We start from the raw sequence: 13,973 nt of genomic DNA on the forward strand, positions 1-13,973 counted from the left end.
AAAAGACACCCCATTGCAGCATCTCTGAGACTTATGCTGCAATGTATTTCTCTGGTCAGGTATGCATCTCTTAACTCTTTGATTTATCTTTGATTAATGGATGTTGTATTGTTACAGTCTCATCTCTGAATTGGCTTCCTGATGATTTATTATGTAATTGGCATAATACAATTTTACCTGACAAATAAAATATTAAGTTTTGATTAATTCTGGAGTTTTGCGAATTCATTGTATACAGTAGATTAGAGGAGTCTTCATTACCTTTATAGTATGGCATAATTGAATTGATTAATAGGCACATTTGATTATTGTTAGCCATTGCATGCCGATAACATGTAGACCTTTTAGTCATTCAACCACTGGAAGTAGCAAGTTGTATGGGCTTGGCTAAGGATCTGTTTTTTAAGACTAGGTAAGCATAAATGTGACCAGCTTCTTCAAATATGATTAATCCTGCTTCCTCTGACTATTTTCAGAGTGCCGACATATTGTCCGTGAGAAGAAGCGCAAACCCGGGGCGTGAAACTCTGAGCGACATAGGTCCCTAATGAACGTACAATTAGAATATCGAACCTCAGAAAATATCAAAACTCTAAATTAAATCATAAATGATGAATGTGATCCGTTCTTACAATTAGAAATACAATCTAAATTTTAGGATCATTTAAATTGGAGTCAGATTGAATTCGGAGCTAAAAAACTAATATAAATAAATTCTAATAAATAATAAAATTATTTTCAGAAGCACTAGAAAAGGCTTACAGGCATTAAACCTTCGACCATGCTGTTAGTTTTGTCATTGGGCTAATAGATGGACTCCTACATCATCTAGGAGTTGTTGAACCTTTAGTAGAGGTTAAGGCTTTTACTTTTTATCTTAAATGTCCTGTAGCACCCAAGGTTAAGGAAACTCATTACATAATTTTATTTAGGAAATATCATGTGAATGAGTTTCTTCAACAAAGATTTAACTTCGATGCTGACGAGTGTAGCTTTTGTTCAAATCTTCCAGAAACACTTGATCACTTATTTTTTCTTGTGAATTTACTTCTAAATTCTGGTTTGACTTCTACATTTGGCTTACAGTAAAGATGATTTCAGTCCCTTGTATTGTTCTAGAAGATATTTTATTTTATGAGTGTGATTTACATTTTTCTTTTTCTGATGTTGTGAACTTTATTTTAGTAATGGGTAAATATCATATTCATTGTTGTAAATGAAAAAATGCAGGCCCTCTTTTACATGTTTTCTTTCTGAGGTAGGGCAAGTTGCTTAAGGCTTCAAATACTTCAGAAACCAAAATAAAATAACTGACTTGTACTTCATTTTCAGAATATTTATTGTAATTTTTTTCCTTTGATGTAGGTCTTTTGTATTGCTTCTTGTTGCTGTTGCAGGTGTAATAATTGCAATTTTTTTTATTTATTTTAATAGTAAACATGCCTTGAGATGTTGATTTTTCCCTGTTTCGTGATGTAAACTTTGTGCAACAATAAAATTTAAAAAAGGCACGCGGGAACTGTGGGTGGACAGTACCAACTCATTTCTATTTAAAGCCACAGGCTACAAAAACAGCTACAATGTATTCAGACACCAAAATGGGCAGATTCTGGAGGCTATAATAAATTATCTGAGGGGTATTTTGAGTTGAAACTTTACAGACACATTCTGAAGACACCAAATGGGTAAAATAGGAAGCTTCATTGCATTTTTTTTTACTACAGAAGCCAATGTTTTCCAGCAACCAGTATTCTTTAAAATATCCTATTTTGTGTTCAAGAGAAGAAAGAAGCTTATAAAGGTTTAAAAAGCATGATGGTGGGTAAATAAGGTAGTTTTACTCTTTGGTGCGTGAATCCACTGGCGTTAGTTTTATTATTTGTATAATGTTAACAATTATCAATAAAGCTGATGAAATACTATTTCAAATACATTATAAATAGTTATGGATGTGTTGATGCATTTTTATTGAGACCAATAATTTCATTGTGTAAAGCAATTCATTACACTCTGGATCAAAACAGAGGAGGGTAACTGAGGTCAGTTATTTGCCAGCTAGGAATTTTGATTTGATGAATCAGGGCTTTTACATCTATGGTTGGGATTAGAAGGTTGGCAGCGGCATCAGAGTGCCAAATCCCAGTCACTGAGAGGACAAATAAAGTTAGGTCCACCATGCTAATGGACATTTATAAAGCAGACCTCCTGCCCTAATTTGTTTGACTGTTTCTCTTGTTTACCACTTCTGAGACTCACATCAAAATGAGTAAGGTAAATGAAACTGATGAAGATGATAACTTTGTGTCTTGTAATTCTAAAGGAAATTTAGTTAGTTTTTGACTTTTTTACAATTGTATAAACAAACACATTACATTTGTCTGTACTGCTGTTATCAGTGACATCGCTCACTCACAGATTATCTTTTATGAGGAGAAAAACTTCCAGGGTTGCTCCTTTAAATGTGACTGCCCAGACATGAAACCTCATTTCATCCGATGCAACTCTGCCAGGGTGGAGATCGGCTGCTGGGTCTTGTATGAAAGGCCCAACTACTCTGGACACCAGTATGTGCTAACCAAAGAAGAATATCCTGAGTATCACTCTTGGATGGGCTACAATGACACTATTTGCTCATGCCGTAATTTGTTCTGTGAGTGATATGCCTGTAAAGCTTTCATAATATATTTAGTCAGTTCTTGTATATGATTCGTTGCCTTTAATATTTTGTTCCATCTTTGATGTTTATTGTTCTGCCACAAATAATTTTGTACGCATGTTTAAACATTCAAACTGTATGTTTGGGTGTTCAAACCTGGTTTTGAAGGGCCGCTGTGAGTTTAGCTCCAGCCTTATTAAACACACTAAGTTAATTAGAGTCTCCAAGTTCATTAGAAATTACCAGGCAGAGATGTGTTTGAGACAAAGTCTGTGAAACATCAGGCCTCCAGCACCAGGACTGTACACCCTATACTTTACAAACTTTGAATTTAAAGCTCAACTGTTTTTCAGAATAGTGAAGGACCTCACTGAATCCATATATACGATCGGCCAGATTTCCAAGGTCAGATGATGGAATTCAATGATGACTGCGAATCCATTCATCAAAGTTTCCATTGTCACAGCATTCACTCTTGCAATGTCATGGAGGGCCACTGGACCTTCTATGAACACTCTGGCTTTCTAGGTTGTCAGTATTTCATGGCTCCTGGTGAATATCACAAGTTTGTAAACTGGGGTGCCACATGTGCCACAATTGGCTCCTTCCGCAGAATCACTGATTTTGAAAGCTCCAATAACTGTGCCTTTTCAGCATTGATTTGTCATTAAATTGTCACAAAACTAAAGTCTTTGCAGTGTATCTATTCATTTTCTCAGTGCTTGTTCACACTTAAGCAGCTGTCCATAATCCAGCATACAGATTTTAGGCAAAATTATTTATATATATATATATATATATATATATATATATATATATATATATATATATATATATATATATATATATATATATATATATATATATATATATATATATATATATTTATATTTATATTTATGTATATATATATTGATATTTATATATATATATATTTTTAAATTAATGTTCCATTATGTTTGAAATTTAATTGACATACATTTTAAATATTTAAATATTTTTTTGAGAAATGTATGACACTATTTCTTGTACTTTTGCTGGAGTCAAGCAGTTTACAGTATATGAAATTAAGAGAGTTAAGATTCCTTTTGATTAAGAACCATCCTACACCAGACAAATTAGTCATTTTGCCAATCCACTTAAGTTCAGTGTCATTTCCAACTTCCAGTCCATTTCCAGATCAAAATTATCTATAAAAGGCAAAAGCCAACAACAATTCAATAATTAGATTTTTATCCATACCAAAATATCATGCTCCAATATCATGCTCCGACAACAATCTTTTATCATTGCCATTCACCTACTTTTAATGCAGATTTCACAATATGACATTTAAAATTGCTGGATGGAAATGCTGCAAATGCACAAAAACTTGACTTTATTTAGAGGATATGCTCATAAACTATAATAATAATCATTCACTGAATACTGCTTGGGAGATGCAGTGGGTAACATGTTCGCCTCAAAGCAAGAAGGTTGTTGGTTCAAGCTTTGGCTGGGTCAGTTGGCAGTTCTGTGTGGAGTTTTTTATGTTCTCCCTTTGTTCACATGGGTTTCCTCCTCATATTAATGAAGGGACTAAGCCGAAAAGAAAATGAATGAATGAATTCATTTAATCACAAATAATGGGATTAAATAAATGGACTAACCAACACACAATTTCATAGCCCAAATCTTTGGACAAGATACAACTATATGTATATCTGAAATCTGGCAGTATTAAGAAAAATTGCATTTAAAGTTTCTTAACATAGTTTCACTAAAGTTAACCCACATTCTTCATTTATTAATTTTTTTTTTTTCTCGGCGTAGTCCCTTTATTAATCCAGGGTCCCCACAGCGGAATGAACCGCCAACTTATCCAGCACGTTTTTACGCAGCGGATGCCCTTCCAGCCGCAACCCATCTCTGGGAAAGATCCACACACACTCATTCACACTCATACACTACAGACAATTTAGCCTACCCAATTCACCTATACCACATGTCTTGGGACTGTGGGGGAAACCAGAGCACCAGGAGGAAACCCAAGCAAACGCAGGGAGAACATGCAAACTCCACACTGTTAACAATTTCCAGTAGAATCTACAGTAACTTACTGGCAACAAAGATACCATATTTACAATTACAGCATAATTTACATTGCTGTATTTGCATTTGCAGTATTGTGCATCTTTAATTTAAAATATACAGGAATTTTCACAGTGCAACTTTAAAATACAGTAACATACTGCACAACAGTTAAATACAGTTCAAATTACAGATAAATACTATGGAATTTACAAAAATGAACAGTGCAAGAACAAAACTTTTCAGTTTAAATTAAATGTTCTTATTCAAACAATCTGTTGATGTGTAATACTAAATGCAGGCTAACACTGATGTGTTGTTTCCCCAGACCTTTCCAGCAGCTTTCAACAGAGCTGGCTTTGCTGGAAAAATCTAATGTTACATAGGCAATCAAAGTGATTGTGCAGGCTAAAACACACAGTCAGGTTTGCTATATTCAAGTACAGTTTCTGCTGACATGAGTACATGGTGATTTAAATGACAACACAACAGTAGCACCATTATCTTCTCGGATATATATTTATAGTTCCAGCAGTATTTGGCACTTGAACAGGAAAAAAACTTCAAAGATCCTTCAAACATGGGAAAGGTTTGTAAAAACTAGTTAGATATTAATCATGAGTTGTTATAGTGGTGTTGACTTTATCTAATGGCTATGTGTTTTTACCATTGCTATAGATTATCTTTTATGAAGATAGGAACTTCGGTGGCCGTTACCATGAGTGCATGAGTGACTGCGCTGACCTGCATTCCTACTTCAACCGCTGCCACTCTATCAGAGTGGAAAGCGGTTGCTTCATGGTCTACGACCGCACCAACTTTATGGGCCGTCAGTACTTTTTGAGACGTGGCGAATACCCTGATTACATGCGTACTATGGGAATGAATGATTGTGTCAGATCCTGTCGGATGATTCCACTGGTAAAGACAGATCTTTATTATTGATTTATCAACGACCTGCATTCACACTTAGTCTTAACATTCTGTTGTTTTCCCTATTAGCACCATGGGTCCTTCAAAATGAGGCTCTACGAGCATTCAGACATGGGTGGCAGGATGATGGAGCTCATGGATGATTGCCCCAATCTCATGGATCGCTTCAACATGTCCGACTTCCATTCCTGTCATGTGATGGATGGGCATTGGCTCGTGTATGAGCAGCCCAACTATACGGGCAGGCAGTTCTACCTGAGGCCTGGCGAGTACAGGAGTTACAATGACTGGGGTGGTGTGACTTCCAGGATGGGCTCCATTAGACGAATCACGGATCTCTAATGAAAGGAGTCCTTGTGAAATGTCTCCTGTATGCCCTTTTTCACACACTAAATAAAATGGTGTCTGTGCTCAAGTGTTTTGAGTTTTGTTCTTGCACCTTTAACCTGGAGGGGTCATTACCAGATGATGACACTTGCTATTGGCTGCCAGACTGCTTTATGCTGTTCAGAGAACTGAATAAAATTAGAGAGATATTTCCTTCTATGAGACAGGTGTTGAGTGTTCTCTCTGCTTGTGCTGTATACTAAAATGCATTAATAGTGGATAACTAATCAAAAATTAGTGTGCAAAACAAGTTATAAAAATAATACTGGCTCAATATGACAAAAATATGTGACATAAAAGCCCCTAAGCAAGACACTTAGGGCCAGATTTTACCGCTAACACAAGCCTTTTTTGTAAAAAAAAAAAATTCAATAAAAACTGGTGTCAGAATTTACTGAGGGAAAAGTCATGGATACTGTAATGGCAAATAATTTTCTTCTCGTTCACAAGGAATACATTTTAATGTGAAGACTGAAATTGAATAACGTCAGACAAAGTTTGTCTTTTAATTGCTTTAATTCACCTGAGAATGATCAGTTTACAAACAGACAACCTTGTGAGCAAAAGGATCCCAAGTATGGCTTTACAGGACTATTTAAAGACAATGTTACAATGTTTTAAATAATAAAATCTCTACAGCTCCTTAACTCTTAACAACCAGTAGATTACACATGGCTGTAATAGCGCAATGATGATAATGCATTCGATCTTTACTTTAGCAAAACCTTAATTCATAATATCATTATATAATTATCATTTTTCATCAATGTTAAACATTTCCATCGCAAGACAGGGATTTTGTGGATGACCTTAATGCACATACATTTGTTTGAGTTGGCCATCATGAAAATGAACTGCTGTGTCTGTGTGCATCAATTTGTGCATTGTCAATAGATACCTCATATTATATTTTCATTCTTATCTGCACTTTTATGGGATTGTGGTCTCATGCAAATATGCTTGATTAGTAATTATGGCCCTTAACCTCCAGAGGATTCCAGGGTAATAAATATATACTAGTACAATTTATTACTTTTTGGGTATGTTACTTTAGTTTAAGTAACAACTCTCACTTTTAACTAGTGGCTCATCACCTGCCTATTATTAAAGGTGTAATTCACTCAAGATTGAAAATGTACTAACTATTTACTCACCCTGAAGTGGTTCCAAAAATATATGAGTTTTTTCTGTTAAACCTAATTAAACATATTTTGAAGAAAACTGAAAACCTGTAAACATTGACTACCATAGTATAAAAAACTGTTACTACAGATGTCAGTGCAGCTTCTCCACAAGCATTCTCCAGCCCCTGGTGCCTAGACCAGAGCTCGCACAAGAAGTTTTTTGTAACACTTTATTTTGATGGTCCATTTGAGTATTGGTAGACTGTCTTCTTAATATCTATTGATACTGTTCCTCATCAGACATTTAACTGACTATAAAAAACATGTCAACTCATACTAACCCCAGCCTAACAGTATACTTGCAATCTAATGAGAATTAGTTGGCATGTAGATGCAATGTAACTTAAATTCAACAAACGGACCATCAAAATAAAGTGTGACCATTTTTTTCCCTTTACTCCGTCGATAGGTGAAGTTTGTTCCTCGCCATGGTTGCCACTAGCTCACTTGGTTTGGGACTTGTGGAGGGGCATATCAATAGATTAGCTCTTCAGTGTTTGGAATTACAACTGTGAAAATTAAACCAAACTGAACTGAACTGAACTAAACTGGTCTTCAGGGTGAGTAAATTATGATGGAATTTACATTTACATTTACTATCCCTTTCGAAATCCCTTTTGAAACTGGCTATTTATTAGTACTTAAAATGTACATGTTCTGTGTCTTCTACATTGCTAATACTACCTAATACCTAAACTTACCAATAGTTTGGAGTTTATTGAGGTAAAGTTCAAAGTCAATGATTATTAATAGTGGGAATTGTACCTTAAAATAAAGTGTGGACCAATTTTGCCTTACTAACTCCCTCCAGCCCGCAACAACATTTTGTAATAAATAACTTGCATTTAAAATAAACCTTTAACATAAGGCGTGTAAATATCAGAAACAGTGACATAAAATAAGAGTTAAACTCTGTTAAATTTAATAATAAGTTTTAATTAATTAAATTATTAAATTACATTAATCATTTTTATAAGATCCAAATATCACAAAACCATATTGTAAATATAAATATTGGTTCTAGATATTATTTTGTGTCAATTTCAACTTACAAAACTTGTATTTATCTATGACTATGTTGTCCAAAATGACAGTATTTACAAACAAAAGACGCACTATAACAAAACTAAATGCTAAAAAAGCATTTTTTTATAATTATAATATGAATGACACACACAGAGTCGACACTTCATGTCAACTATATATGCACTAAAGAGAGTCCTCGAAGTAAAGAGCAGCACACTCGCATTGGAACAACTCCTGTCAAAATGGGGAAGGTAAAGCAATACTGTGAGGAAAGGGAAGAAGCTTGTAAAAATATTAAGCTGTAACATTAAAAGATGTTTACAGTTTTACTGTAAATTGTGCTTCTTTTTTTACCAGATCATTTTCTACGAAGACAAACATTTTGGGGGTCATCAGTATGAATGCATTGATGACTGTGCAGATATGCTTTGCTATCTTCACCGCTGTAATTCTATCAAGGTGGAGAGTGGATGCTTCATGATCTATGAACAACCCCATTACAAAGGCCATCAGTTCCTCGTCCGTAAAGGAGACTACCCAGAGTTTGAAAGCTGGTTGGGTAAAAATGACTCCGTCTGCTCCTGCCATGTTATTCCTATGGTAATTATACTATACAACGGTACCATACTATACTACATGCTTGATTAGTCTACATTAAAATAAATTCCAATATACTATTCTTTATCTATTTCATGAAGTTTGATCTAAAAGTGGGTAAACGGTTGTTGACACAATGATTTATGCAAACCTTTTGTTCTTCTGTCTGTCAGATAGAGGGATCGTCCCATGAGGTCAAGCTCTTTGAGAGAATGGAGTATGGTGGTCAAATGATGGCTCTTGCGGACGACTGTCCCAATGTGATGGATATGTTCCAAATAAACCATGTGTACTCCTGCAAGGTGTCTGGGGGAAGCTGGCTCTTCTTTGAGCAATCCAACTATAAAGGCAGGATGTACCTCATACGGCCTGGAGATTACACCAGATTTACTGAATGGGGTGGCATAAATGCCCGTGTGGGTTCCATCAAACGAATAATGAATTACTAATCAACAATCATATTTTAATTCATTGCTTATTTTATGTTTATTATGTGTATTTATCTTATATGATAAAATGAATATGAATTATAAAATGTAACTTAGTTCTTGCATATTTTGCTTGTCAGTAAAAGGATAATTAAATAAGGTGATAATTTTCTCACTCTGAAAACATTTATGTACATAACATTTTTTTCATTAGAATATTAAAGAAGATTTTTAGTGATGACACTGTTTGTTTACCATGTCAACAAGACTATATGTTGTAGTGTTTATTGGTACATATGCTTATTATGGATGCTGGAATATGCTCTTACAGTATGAATTAAATGCCCAAAAAGATTTTTGATAAAAAAATGTGTATTAATTCTTTCAGTATATTTTGCTTATGCGATGTTCACATAAACGACAATCACACAGTGTGAATTTTCAAAAACATGATCAGAGAGAATCACCGATGGGTGGCTGATGACTGTGAAATATTGTACACATTAAATATCTGGACTTGTCAATGATTCAAAGTCATGCTGTGTGAATAAGCTTGTTTGAGATGTGCCTCCTCTCGCCTGAAATGTAGATGAGTGTAGGTGGCTGCAGTAAGGGAAGGACTTAAAAAAGACTCTTAGACTGTGTCCGAAAACACATACTTCCATACTATATAGTACGCTAAAAACAGTATGCCATCCAAGTATGTCCAAATTCATATGCTGCGACCCAATTCGCATACTTATACTACGCCCTAAAAGTATGTACTTTTTTTGTAAAGAAAAAGTATATACTTTTGATTGTGTAGCAGAAAATGATTGAGCTTTGGGAAAAGTAGCCTACTACTTCCTCATTAACAGATCATTATGTTGCTTAGCTACGAGCCCTGTCAATCATCCACACATTATCCACATTTATGTCATCGATTTTCTACCTTATTGGAGATGCAGCAGCAGGATAATCATAGTCATTCGTGAGTCTTTCATGCAGAGAAATCTCAGGTGTTTGGGTAATTATGCTTTCAGACGTTAATGTCCAAACATGTATTTATAGATGCTCACATTGTTGTTGCAGATGAAATCTAACACGGAAAACACGATGAACCATGTTCCAGTGGGCTAGATATTAATTAACAGTCACACAAACATCTTTGCTGAAGCCTCTCCACTTGACAACTGGTCTTGTGCGTCCACCATATTTGTAGTTTATTCACACTTTTCACCCGCATTTGTAGTTCTAAACAAATTAACGTCCAACGTGCAATGTATTGTCTGCAATATCAGCGGTTAGAGTTTGGAGAGTTTTACACTTTGAATTTTTACTGGATATAGTAAACCACCCAGGAAACTTTGACATACTCTTTTCAAAATACTACGGATTAGGACATACAAATTCTATTTTCAAATACTATTTAGGACGGATAGTATGCAAATTGGCACGCATCAATAGAATTTTTAAAACAGTATGTACTGTACCGGGATGACCTACTACTTCTGTTGAGATTCTGAAGTGTGCATCCAATATTGCTTCGCGAAAGAATTCATGAATTGGAGTGAAACTACACATTACGGGTGGGTCACATAATGATGACAAAATGGCAGATGTAGTACGTCTGAGTTCAATTCATACTGCTCACATTCATACTGTATAGAACATACAGTAGTACCTGCAGAGTAGTTTGCGATTTTGGACACAGCCTTCAAATCAGACACTTCCTGAATGTCGCTGTTTTGTTGCCTGCAAAAATCACCACTGCAGGAGATCACTTTATTGCGGATGAATGACCAGATAAAAATACTAAAGTAATTGAAGTCTTTTTTAAATATTGGGTTGTTTATAGTTGTTGTGTTACCAAAGTAACTAAATTAATCCATATAATTTAAGCACTTTTTAAAAGTATGGATCGAAAACTCTATAGTATTACTTTAAATTACTATAGTAGCTTTTTAATTATAGGAGTGGATGCAATTGAAATATCAGTTTTTATGAGAAGATGGTCACATTCACAGAAGTTGAACAGTTCATTACCTAAAATGGTGCATTTGATTTAACATAAATCTGTAACAATGGTAAATGTAAAAATATACAGATTACACAGCAAGAAAGGTTTTAGATTCTAGAAAAATAATTATATTATAAATTAAGTAAATGGCAAGTTGCTTTTAAGTGACACAGTTCATAATAAATCCAAAATCAATCAAAGAGTGCTTCAGCGGTATATTGTGTTGGTGTTTTTTGGATAATAGATTCATAAACACAAACAACACAATCCAAGGCACCTAAAAGTAAGTTAAAAAGTCTTTATTAACATGGCTATTATAAAAAAAAATAAAAAAACAGCCAACAGCCAACTATATAAATAAATAACAATAGCCATTAAAAAATACTTTTTAACTTTTTTACTTACATTTCAAGTGCTCTGGACGTCTGAATTTGTGGGTCAAAAAAAGAAATGTTTGTTTTTTTGCTAGGAATGTCCCTAGACTTATTCATTTTATTGAACAAGTGGACCACCTTTATAGTAATTTCGTACTTTCTAGAGAGCATGTGAAGATATGTATAGGGTACAGTTGTCAAAATGAATTAACACTCTTGTTAAATAAAATATATATATTTGCATCAAATTTGTAAAAGTGTTTAAAAGAGATATTTTTCCAACACATTTTAAACTTAAACTTTTAAACTTATATATATATATATATATTTTTTTTTTTTTCTAATAATTCATTTATTTTGTCTCTGCCATGGTAACAGTGCATAATATGTTATTTTGCAAGATACTAGACAATGTAAAACCCAACAGTCAACTTTATCAAATGAAATGAGTGTAGTTAACTTAAAATGTACTGAAAGTTAATTCTACTCATTTGAAAAGTGTTTTGAACTCAGTGTTGAAGGTAATAAGTAATTAAATAATTTGTTGCTTCAACTTAAATGAAGTAAGTTCACAGTACTAATAGATCTTTTTTTTTTTTTTTTAACTCAAATGGTTTGTTGCAATCGGCTTCCTCAAAGGGTTTGAGTTGCCTTAACTTATTGGGTTTAACTGTAATGAGATTGTTTGAGTTCTATTTATTTATTGGGTTTTACTGAACTCAAATTGCTTTGTTTACTCAACTGGATTAAGTTCAGAGCACTCATTAGGATTAGTTTTTGAACCTAAATTTTTTTTGCATTCGGTTTCCTCAAACGATTTGAGTTACCTTACCTTTTTAGGGTTTACAGTGTAGTGTTCAGGGTAAAGTGTAAGTTAAAGACTTATTATGTTAAAATAAAGATAGAAATGTTCTTGAAACTTGAAAATGAACACATTTTTCACTTTTATGTTTACTTCTAATTTTAGTTTGGCCGCAATGACAGATATCATAGACTAATGTCACAGCTCTTATTCAGACCATTCACTGCTGTATTCAGTATAAGATCTGTTGCTTTTGCATAGATTCATTGTGCTGATTGCAGCCAGATTGAAACCATCCTGTGCATTGTGATGAATATGGAAAAACTGCAGCAGGGGCGAGTCAAACATAGTCAGACTGTTTCATTGCCCCATCCCACCCCCCTTTTCTAAACCCTATTTCTACTCCCTGGGCTAGATTTATTTGAATGACAATACTTTATGCTGTGCAATCACAGAGCTGCTTTTAGGTTTTATAAAAGACAGTGATAAACTGGATGCCAGCGTTGAGCAGTAGCCCTGCCAGTTGCCAACATGGCTATCGGAAAGGTAAGATGGCATCTCTGCCTATCACAGCCTAATGATTTGAGTTCAAATAATGCATAGTAGATTTACTGTACCTTTTATTTTTACACAGATCATCTTCTTTGAGGACAGGAACTTTCAGGGGCGCCATCATGAGTGCAGCAGTGATTCTGCAGACCTGCACCCCTACTTTACCCAATGCAACTCCATCAGGGTAGAAAGTGGGTGCTTCATGGTGTATGAGCACCCAAATTATATGGGACAGCAGTTCTTCCTGCGGAGGGGTGACTATTCGGACTGCCAGCGTATGATTGGGTTTAGCAACAGCATCAGATCATGCCGTTTGATCCCCATGGTAAGAGGTTCATGGAAATATTTCACTCGAATAAATGCTGGGTTGCTGTAACCCATGGTTGGGTCAAATATAGACAAACCCAACCATTAGTTGTCATTTAAATTTAAGTAAAAAAAAAAATCATATTTGACAACTCATCCTTTTTTTAGAATGTAATCACCAAACATAACCACACACTAGTTCATGAATTAAAGTAAATATCATATTAAAATATATTGATATCTTGCCACTTGCCAATGATAGATGCATTGCATGTTTTTTCGCAGTATAATGGTAACTACAAAATGAGGCTATATGACCAGGCTGACATGGGAGGTCAGATGATAGAAGTCACCGAAGACTGCCCTAACATCATGGATCGCTTCCATACATCTGACATCCATTCCTGTCAAGTGATGGACGGCCACTGGCTCCTATATGAGCAGCCCAACTACAGGGGACGAATGTATTACCTTGGACCAGGTGAATACAGAAAGTACAGCGACTGGGGCGGAATGGCCCCAAGAATTGGATCTCTCAGGAGAATAACCTCTTTTAACTAGATGACATCAACTGTGCAACAACATAAGCACTGAATAAATTCTCTTGACTGAAACATTTGCGTGTCTGGTTACTTTTTATGAGTTTTCATGTGAAATAT

At 34.8% G+C, this 13,973-nt stretch overlaps 3 protein-coding genes across 3 annotated transcripts; all 3 read left to right on the forward strand.

Moving 5' to 3' along the window:
• Positions 1–5,279: 5,279 nt before the first annotated feature.
• Positions 5,280–6,208, forward strand: crygm7 (crystallin, gamma M7). Its single transcript, NM_001020795.1, is given in 3 exon segments — positions 5,280–5,315; positions 5,405–5,647; positions 5,729–6,208. Coding segments are annotated over 3 exon segments (525 nt in total). The 5' UTR covers positions 5,280–5,306; the 3' UTR covers positions 6,002–6,208.
• A 2,262-nt stretch (positions 6,209–8,470) lies between these two features.
• si:dkey-57a22.14 lies at positions 8,471–9,566 on the forward strand. The gene is made up of 3 exons (XM_073912617.1): positions 8,471–8,507; positions 8,614–8,856; positions 9,027–9,566. Exons 1-3 carry the CDS (start codon positions 8,499–8,501, stop codon positions 9,300–9,302), a joined length of 528 nt encoding a protein of 175 aa, XP_073768718.1. The 5' UTR covers positions 8,471–8,498; the 3' UTR covers positions 9,303–9,566.
• A 3,399-nt stretch (positions 9,567–12,965) lies between these two features.
• On the forward strand, positions 12,966–13,928 carry crygm6 (crystallin, gamma M6). Its single transcript, NM_001020794.1, is given in 3 exon segments — positions 12,966–13,002; positions 13,091–13,333; positions 13,600–13,928. Coding segments are annotated over 3 exon segments (534 nt in total). The 5' UTR covers positions 12,966–12,987; the 3' UTR covers positions 13,876–13,928.
• Positions 13,929–13,973: the final 45 nt, after the last annotated feature.

This window comes from Danio rerio, chromosome 9, assembly GCF_049306965.1.
Source record: "Danio rerio strain Tuebingen ecotype United States chromosome 9, GRCz12tu, whole genome shotgun sequence".
NCBI classification, from domain to species: Eukaryota; Metazoa; Chordata; class Actinopteri; order Cypriniformes; family Danionidae; genus Danio; species Danio rerio.

Coding starts and splice junctions, on each gene's coding strand:
- si:dkey-57a22.14 (XM_073912617.1), top strand. Junction 8,857..9,026: donor CCTGCCATGTTATTCCTATG/GTAATTATACTA, acceptor TCTGTCTGTCAG/ATAGAGGGATCGTCCCATGA.